Genomic DNA, 9713 nt, shown 5'->3' on the forward strand with positions numbered 1-9713 from the left:
CGTGCACTGTTTCGTGAAGGTCGAGAAGGAACTGACAATCGGCCGTGCTTGGCCTCCGGAGAAATTCGTCGGTGAAGGCTGCCCGGACGCCTTTGCAGAATTTGAGCAAGCACATTCGCCCAGTGCTATCTCCGATGTGGAGGTATTCGTCGAACATGTCGGCCGTTTGTCCAGTCGCAAGCTGGCGGATTGCTGCAGTACATTTCTGCAGCGTCGTGTGACTGGGACGTCCGACCGCGTCGAACCCTTCCTGGAAGAACTCTTCCTGGGCTGCCAAAGTATTCGCGATGTGGAGAAATAACGGTTTCCCCATGCGGAAACGGCGACGGAAGTACGTATCTCCCCAAACCGGGTTATCGCAGAAGTAGTCGCGTACTAACCTTGCGGCGGCTTCCTCCCGGTTACGATGGATGTACGTACGGGAGCGACGTTGGGGCGGAGCGGCTTCTTCCGCCTCCCGTCGTCGATCTTCTTCAAGTGATTGTTCCAATATTTGACGCATTTGTTCATAAGGATCCATTAGTTTGATTAAATTTGGGAGAAGGAAAATAGAGTTGATTTGAGATGAAAATTGGGGTGGAAATAGAGAGAAATAGATGTGTGTTTGTGATTGAAATGAGTATGAAATAGGAGTATTTATAGAGTAAATAAATAAATAATAAAAAAAAAACAAACGGCTATAAAATTAACGGTCTCATTACCGTTAATAAAAAAAAATTTTATTTTTTTTTATTAAATTCGATTTTTTTTTTAAAAAAAATGAATTATTGCGTCATCGGGACGAAGCCCACTCGCGGGGCAGCGAGTGGGCTTCACGCGTCGAATGGGAGTCCGCCACGTCGCCTCGGCGCGTGGCGGAACGTTTCGTTCCGCGTTCCGGAGGAACGAAACGCGGCACGGCATGGGAACGGTGGCGGCACGGAATGGCGACGGAACGCACGCTGCAACGCGTGCCGCCGCGAAACCGTTCCTCCGGAACGGCATAGGAACGGCGACGGCACCGCGTTGCGGGTGCTCTTAGGCACTTAGTTGGATATATCAACACCAAAACTACAAGTAAAATAAGGTTGTAGATTTATAATTTTGACAGTGGAATACAAAATTTCAACATGAGTTTGGTCCTCAAAAATGACACTAGAAAACAGGGTTTGACAGTTAGTAAGTGATGGGACTAAAATCTGACATAACTAACAAATACAAAACCAGAAGACCTTGCAGCCACCCCCACCCCCATCCTACTTAAAATAAGACTATGCATCTATCTTTCTTGGATAAGAGCATCCTACAAAACTAGCATGGATTCTTGGACACAATTCATGGCACTCAATCTCTTCATGTTATTGTTCTTCTTGATGAACTGCACTGCGAATTCCGACAACAACTTCAATGAGCGGCCGCAACCATTCTATCGCAATGGAGGCCAACCACATCTCCCATCCTTGCAAGAACATTAAGGTTCACAAGAATCCCAAGAAAGGAGACTTCAACACTATCAAGAGCGCCATTGCTTCTCTGCCTCTCTTCAATCCATGCCGGGCAGTTATTTCGGTTGCTCCAGGGACCTATAGGTAATTTTACATTTGTTAATTTGTAGTAGTACATTGTTAGATTTAGTGCAATGTTGGTGTTAAATGTGTATATTTATATATAGGGAGAAGATTGAAATTCCTGTCACATTCGCTGTCACGTTCGCTGTCAACGCGCCTCATTTCGTCGCGAAGAACATCATATTTAAGGTTGTCCATAATTTAAGAGTTAAGGTGATGCTAATCATGAGTTAGAATAATTAGAGAATCGATATAAGTAGATGAGATTTCACTTTTGATAGAAGGAATGATCTAATCTTAAAATCAATGGGGGTAGTTAGAATAGTCCACGTAACTTGTAGTGGTCCAAATCTCTATTTACATTAATGTCGAATATTGTTATATTTAATTGTATTTTTATGTGTCTAACACTCTTCTTCAAATCTTAAGGTGAGCCATTTTTTCCTTATTTGGGTTGGACCAAATTTGAAGCTCAATTATACTTTTGAGTTAGTTATTTTTCTATTTTGACCAAACTATATTACTGGGTAAGTTAACATTTTCTTTCCATTGTCTGTATACGCTCTGATACTATGCTAAGTTCGTAAGGTTCCATCTTACAAGCAATTAATGACTATAGGGCAGTCAGTGAGATTTATTTATATAGTAATTTCAATTCTATCTTTATATGACATGAGATTGTAATATTAATTTATTTCATTTTTTCCCAACAAGAACAAGGTGCGGCCTCCGTCGGCAGGGGCGGCGGGGAAGCAGGCGGTGGCGCTGCGGATATCGGCCGACATGGCGGCGTTCATAAACTGCAGATTCGTAGGGGCGTAAGACACTCTCTACGACCACAAGGGGAGGCACTATTTCAAGAAATGCTACATCCAAGGCTCGGTCGACTTCATCTTTGGAAACGGGCTGTCTCTCTATGAAAGCTGCCATCTCCACGCCAAGACCGACAAGTACGGCGCTCTAACAGCGCAGAAGAGGGAAAGCATGCTCGAAGAAACTGGCTTCTCCTTCGTCAACTGCAAGGTCACCGGGTCGGGCGCCCCTATCTTGGCCGGGCATGGGGCACGTTCTCCCGCGTCGTCTTCGCCTACACCTACATGGATAAGATGATCACCCCTAGAGGTTGGAGTGACTAGGGCGACAAACAAAGACAAATGTAATTAATTAATTAATTTCTTTTCAGTTTAACTATAAGGCCTTTTAAGGGAATGAGACAGATTTTAATGTTAACGATTTTTTTTGGTGTAGGACGGTGTTCTATGGGCAGTTCAAGTGTTCAGGGCCCGGGGCGAGTTTCGGAGGGAGGGTGACGTGGGCGAGGGAGCTCACCAAGGAAGAGGCTCAACCGTTTATATCACTTAGTTTCATTGATGGGCATGAGTGGCTCACTAGTTTGTTGTGATCTATTTTGATTGTTGAGTGATTTGATTGTAATTGTGTTCTTAATTGGTATTCTCTTCAACTTCAACTTGTAACATACATAGACACAATTCTATGAAAAGGGTAATTGTCACAATTCTATGTAGTAGTATAATGTTATTCATTGTCTTAAATTAGATAGCCTCACAAATGACTTTATGAATTGTAAGAGCTGCACATGTTTCCATATGTACTTTCATAATCGTTCCTGACCATTTGAAAGCGTCTTGCCTGCACTGAATACTCCCTCTCATAATCGTTCCATAGCAGTGAAAATAAAGTAAGAATAAAATAGTACAATAATTAATAAAAAATATGTTAGACTTTTACTAAAAAAGAAGTGACTCTACTACTATTGAACGTATCAAAATGACTCTATTACTATGTAACAGAAGTAGTAGATATTTAGTGTATCCCGATATATGTCAAGCATTAATTTAAGTCCCACGAACTTTGAAATTGAAATAATAATAGCCATTTAAATTATGAAGTTTATAAAACAGACTAAAATTTGATTAAACTTTATGATTTAAATGGACTATTATCCCAAATATATGGAGTATATTGGAAGTATAGCAATAGAAATTGCACCAACATACAATAGGAATATCTGTTGAGCTTTTCTAGCTTTATTATGTCTTTTACCCTTTTTATTTTGGTAAAATATTGGTAAATCTAAATTTTTTATTAAAAATTAAAATTTGGATTATATACCACAGAAAAATATCTGGTTACGTATATGTTAAAGAGTCTTTGTTTTTATTTTGTATAATAGATTATAGTATATCTAGAAAGTATAATTTCATATTATAACGAAAAACAAAGAAAATCGTAAACGAACACATCAACTGCTGAATCATCATTCCATCTGATCAAATGCTTCATTCACTCGAATATTTTGTATAATCTCACCATTCCCTATCAATTTACCTCTGGAAATTCTCTCGATTTTCTGCATTAATCTTCATTTTCGCATGTTTAATTCCAATTAGCGCCAATTCGAACTGCAAAAACGGCAAAAAAATGTCATCATCATCGAAATCGATGCTGACGCCGCCGCAGAAACACTCGGCGTCAGCTCTCTTTGCTATGGCCTTGAACCAGGCGCAGATCCACCAGACTCAGCCACTCGGCCTTCCCGCCTCCGCCGATGACGGCAGTCCGTCGGAGGACCCTCAGCTCTGGGGCAATCGATCCTCCGCCCTCCTTCAACCTGTCTTCCAGTAATTAATTTCCCCCCCTTTTCGGAGAAGCGTAGTAATGCCGACCTTCTATTTGAATAAATGCATGTCTACTTCACAAATAGTTGATGCCTTGATGTTGTGATTTCAGGTTTTTTGAAATTGATAGCAAATCGTGGGGTGGGGTGGAGGAATCTGCTGGATCTTCACCAGCAAAGAATCATCTTGGAGCTGTGAGTTTATTCATTTCTCAGATTTAGCTCTTTCAACTGCAATTTTACTCTCAGCTAATAAATTTGTGATGCTTTATCTAATCTTAAACCACATAGATTAGTATTCTGTCGTGATAGATAAAGGATTTGAGTGTTATTCACATCACCATTAGTTATTAGCCTAGGTAGAAAAACATAACACAAGGTAATCCATGTATATTAAGAGATTGTACAACTCTTATGTCGTATTAGTATTGTCTCAGTTGCTAGGGATCTGCTGGAATTAGTGGGTGCGTTCTAAATTTCTATTGGTTTCATTCTTGCTCTATCGCCAGTTCTTGAGGTTACTTGCGGAGGAAAGTGGTAATGTGCCATCAGAAGTTGCTAAGAACGGAACAGCTCTAGTCGACGCTGTCGATGCTATGTCTTCGAAATTGGATTTATCGCCTGCAGACCATGACTCCAAAAAGCAAAGACAACTAAAGTATGAGTATACGTGTCGGGAGAAGTTTTCAGCCCCAGAGGAAACTCAAGAATCGAAACCAGAAGAGAGGGATCCATCTGATGTTTCTCAGCTGGAGAAAGATGTTGCTACATCTAAATCAGAGCAAGCAGTCAGAACAAATATCATTGAATCAGATGGAAGGCCAATGGAAGAGGCAGAAATGGTTAGTTACCAGACGAAAATTTTGGTTCTTTATGAGCTTCTTTCAGCTTGTCTGGCAGATCTGCCTGAAGATAACGAAAAGTCCGCCAAAAGAAGAAAGGGCTATGATTCCAGACATCGTGTAGCATTGAGGTTGCTGGCAACATGGTTTGATGTCAAATGGATAAAAATGGTATACTTACATATGTTCTGGTTTTTAAATGTATTGCATAAAGAATTTATTTCTTTGATCCTCAGATATACTGGAATTATCCCTTGGAATGGCACATCAAAATTAGCATGCATCGTAGGACTGCATGTAAAAAATAATTTGTTCATCTCCGCGCAGCATTAGATCCTTTTCTTTGCTTTATGTTATAGGATGTTTTCTCCTGAAGGGTTAGGTCTCTGCTAGTCTATTATGCAATAATCTCCCTCTTAAAGAAAGTGAACATCCGACTATAAGATCTCTGACCTGTTTCATGTATATTCCTGTTAGCTCCAAGTGTTCTCTCAACATTTCAGAGCGAGTTGCAGCTGCGGTGGTCTTTTCTCTGCTGATTCTTACTAAACTAAATGATTCTGACAATTTAGCTAAAAATTGCAGGAAGCAATTGAAATTATGGTTGCTTGTACTGCGATGGCAATTTTGAAACAGGAGGAATCCAAAGAAGAAGGAAATTCCACCGGCACATCGTGGGAGAAGTGGAAACGTGGAGGCATCATTGGTGCTGCTGCACTAACAGGAGGTACCTTGATGGCAATTACTGGAGGTGTGTTTTTTTTCTTTATTCATTGTTTTATTGATGATGATGGCAAACATGATTTCATATATTTTGTAATTTTATATGTTGGGTAGATATACTGAGTTTCGAGTTTGTTTTTGTCATTGAAGGTTTAGCTGCTCCAGCAATTGCAGCTGGGTTCGGTGCTTTAGCACCGACATTAGGGACCATTATTCCTGTTATTGGGGCAGGTGGGTTTGCTGCAGTAGCTACTGCTGCTGGAAGCGTTGCAGGCTCTGTGGCTGTTGCAGCTTCCTTTGGAGGTGTGAGACCGTTGTCATCATCTATCAACTTTGATGGACTTTCAAAGTGTTTTTCTCCATTAAATTAACTATTTCTTTCTACTAAATAAATTTGGTTGATAACTACTTGCAAATTTTGTCTACCCATTTATATTTTCACTGCCTTTACTTTTGGCACAGCGGCTGGAGCCGGACTTACAGGTACCAAAGTGGCTAGGAGAATTGGTGATGTTGAAGAATTTGAGTTCAAAACAATAGGGGATAACCATAATCAAGGGGTGAGTTTCTTCAGCTGGATAGAATTTGGTAATGTAGAAGAAAAAATAATAGCTTATGATAATATTTGTTGTCTTTTTTTTTATGATAATATTTGTTGTCTTGTTAATGATTGTTTAGTAGAAATTGAAGCAGTTATCTTGATTCCTGAGATAACTAAATTATGTGTTGTTTCTTCCTTTCTTTATAGTATCCACTCTCCTTACTCAAATTTTCTTGTCAGCGACTAGCTGTTGAGATCTTAATATCAGGATTCGTTTTTGAGGAAGAAGACTTTTTGAGCCCTTGGGAAGCACAACATGAAAACTTGGAAAGGTATCTTTTCCTGCAATTTATTGCTTTCCGTGATTATTAAACGTCGTATTCACCTGTATTATTCCATGTTATGGTGGTCTAATGCAAATAATTTGACCAAGCACAATTTTGTGGCCCTTTAAACCACAATCTATCTAGTTGCTTGTCTTGTAGTAGTATGTAAAGTAATAAACTTGACCCAAGATTTAATTATTCTGGGCATTTATGATTCCACTAGCAGTGAAAGCATACTTAACTTCTTATGAAAGCATACCTGTTGTATCTTTAGGTACGCACTGCAGTGGGAGTCGGAGCATCTAATTGCTGTCAGCACTGCTATTCAAGACTGGCTTACTTCAAGTAAATGATTTTGTTTCTGCTGGTTAAATATAAAAAATCTATCAGCTAAGGCCATTGGAATCACTCTTAGTCCTGAACATGGTAACTTGTTTTCTGCAGAAATAGCCATGGAATTGATGAAACAAGGCGCCATGATGACTGTATTAAGTACCCTTATGACAGCACTGGCATGGCCAGCAGCATTGCTTTCTCTTACTAGTTTTATTGATAGCAAGTGGGCAATTGCCATAGACAGGTTTTTCTTCCCACTTGACTTTGACAATGTCATAAAATAGTGACAACTCAGATGCTTTTTTTGTCATATTGAGTCAAGATAAATAGATGACGTTTCTGGTAGGCTCAAATAATGCTGAAATTCTTGATAATTATTAGGTTTCATGTATAGAGAAGTGATATAGGGCAACCACTAGTTAAATGCATAACTAGAGAATACGAATTTAGTTCACTATAAAGACGTTTTAGTTCACAACACAAATTTGAAAACGTGGAGTGAACCAAAACGCCATTATAGTGAATTAAATCCTTTACGGAGTAAATCGTTCACTATACATTATAGTGAACTAAATTGCTCTTATAGTGAACTAAATTTGGGTTCTCTAGTTATGCATTTAAAATTAGTTATACTTTGATCATCACGCTTCATGTATATGTTACATCTCTAAACTATCCTTTGTAAAAATCAGGTCTTTGTTTTTTGGTGTAGTATAATGACCCAACTTAACATAAATATCAGTATAGGGAGCCAAGTCTTACACAAGTGACTTAATTTTAACACAAATGAACATAGATGTACATAATTTACTAAATTCAATACAACTAAAAGGAGGGGACCTATATTGTGGAAAAGTCTGATGTGTGTGATATTCTGCTACTTTATAGATCTGATAAGGCAGGAAAAATGCTGGCAGAAGTGTTACTGAAGGGTTTGCAAGGGCACAGGTATATCCATTAAGAAAAGTACGGAGTAGTAATTTTTGCTATCCTTCCAACCTTAATTTATGGTGTTCACAATTTTCCAGGCCAGTGACTCTCGTGGGTTTCTCATTAGGAGCGAGAGTGATTCTGAGTTGCCTTGAGACTTTGGCGGAAAGTGAAACTAATGGTAAGCATGTAGATGATATAAAGAAAGTCATGGTTTGATATTTGTGCATTTTGTTCATGTTTGAGCCCAAACAGACCCCTTGCACCAGCCAATACGGCTATAGACTTAAGGACTTATTAATTTCAACGTGCAGCAGAAAAGCTAAGTCGGTAGAAATATTTTTCTTTTCATTTGTAAACCTTCCAACTCTTATCCAGTTACTTCTTCCAACCTACACTCACAGTTGAATTGCTAGGCGGCATGTTCTCCATTCTGCTTTGGCTTTATCTATTTCTTGTTTTTAAACTTTGTTATATCTGATTTGTCGGAGTTTGTTCGTTTCCTTGATTTTGAATCAGCTGGGCTCGTGGAAAGAGTTGTTCTTCTTGGAGCTCCCATAGCGATTAAAGACACAAACTGGGAAGCTACTCGAAAGGTAGTTGCTTGGCACCTATTATTATAGGGATGCAATGTCGTTTACGAAAGAGATCTATCTCCATTAATGACTCTCCATGGTCTGAAGTTAGCCGTATATTATTCTGCAGATGGTGGCCGGGAGATATATCAATGTATATTCAACAAATGATTGGATGCTCGGAATGGCATTTCGTGCCAAGTATGAACTCAAACCATTATTCAAAAGTTTAACCTGCTTATGATATCTACTACACAAATGATTCTCTTTTTTTTGAACAGTCTCCTTACAAGAGGATTGGCTGGAATTCTGCCGGTTGATGTCCCGGGCATTGAAAATGTAAAGGCCTCTGCAACTCAGTTCAAATTTTACATGATATGCTTATCTCGGAACACCAAATAACAACTCATCCTGCTCTTTTCCGATCTAACATAGGTCGACGCGACTGAATTTATTGACGGGCACTCATCTTATCTTTGGCGCACGCAGCAGATCCTAGAACAGCTCGAGCTGGATACTTATTACCCTGTTTTCAACCGAGAAGCTGTAAAACCATAGAGATTGGCACTCACTACTCCACCATCAGAATCGGGATATAGCTGTGGACGATAACAGCATCAATCCTCGAATTGGAGCTGATCCGTCGACTGCATGTAGATACAATAGAGAATTTTTAGTTAGTGAATTACTTGTTAGAGGCTGTTATTAGATACAAACATCTAGTTTCTTTGTCACTTATTGCTTTCAAATTGTGGCCTTAGGTAGACTTGAATCTTATATCAATTTCACTTCTTCCTATTGAGTTTGTACATTCATGCAATATCACTTTCCAAGCTTTATAGGTTGTGATTCACTTGTTTTCTCTTACCACAATATTTTAGTCAAAAACTAAAATTTTGTGAACTCCATTTATTTACGGACAATTCAACCTTAAATTAATGAAGTTTCTTATTAGGACTAGGGGTTTATGAGACTAAATCAAAATTAAATAAAACGAACATGATATTAATTTGCGCCAAATTGCCAATCATACGAAAAAATTAATAAGGTATTTTTTAGTAAATGAAACAATACAAAAAAAAGTTGAGAGGGTATTCAGTTGAAGATTTGAGAGGAGATAGAGTTAAGAAATCGAGACAATAAATTTTCACAAGTATACTAGGCAAAAAGCCATAATTGTAAATAACATCAAATTATATAGAGAAACTCATTTGATAGAAATATTCATCTAATATAATAAGCAGAGTATTTCCTA

General features: G+C 38.7%; 1 protein-coding gene and 1 pseudogene across 2 annotated transcripts; both read left to right on the forward strand.

Annotated features, from left to right (window-relative positions):
- Positions 1-1225: 1225 nt before the first annotated feature.
- Positions 1226-2959, forward strand: LOC121787547 (annotated as a pseudogene).
- Positions 2960-3795: 836 nt separating this feature from the next.
- Positions 3796-9241, forward strand: LOC121787545 (transmembrane and coiled-coil domain-containing protein 4-like). 2 transcript variants are annotated; one of them, XM_042186312.1, is made up of 15 exons: positions 3796-4189; positions 4299-4380; positions 4695-5198; positions 5613-5778; positions 5901-6053; positions 6213-6310; positions 6532-6623; positions 6892-6962; positions 7062-7197; positions 7842-7901; positions 7982-8064; positions 8403-8479; positions 8589-8659; positions 8740-8797; positions 8894-9241. In XM_042186312.1, exons 1-15 carry the CDS (start codon positions 3990-3992, stop codon positions 9014-9016), a joined length of 1974 nt encoding a protein of 657 aa, XP_042042246.1. In that variant the 5' UTR covers positions 3796-3989; the 3' UTR covers positions 9017-9241. The 2 variants fall into 2 exon arrangements, with proteins under 2 accessions (XP_042042246.1, XP_042042247.1); XM_042186313.1 differs by having other exon boundaries at positions 4103-4223.
- Positions 9242-9713: the final 472 nt, after the last annotated feature.

This window comes from Salvia splendens, chromosome 22 (genome assembly GCF_004379255.2).
Source record: "Salvia splendens isolate huo1 chromosome 22, SspV2, whole genome shotgun sequence".
Taxonomy (NCBI): domain Eukaryota; kingdom Viridiplantae; phylum Streptophyta; class Magnoliopsida; order Lamiales; family Lamiaceae; genus Salvia; species Salvia splendens.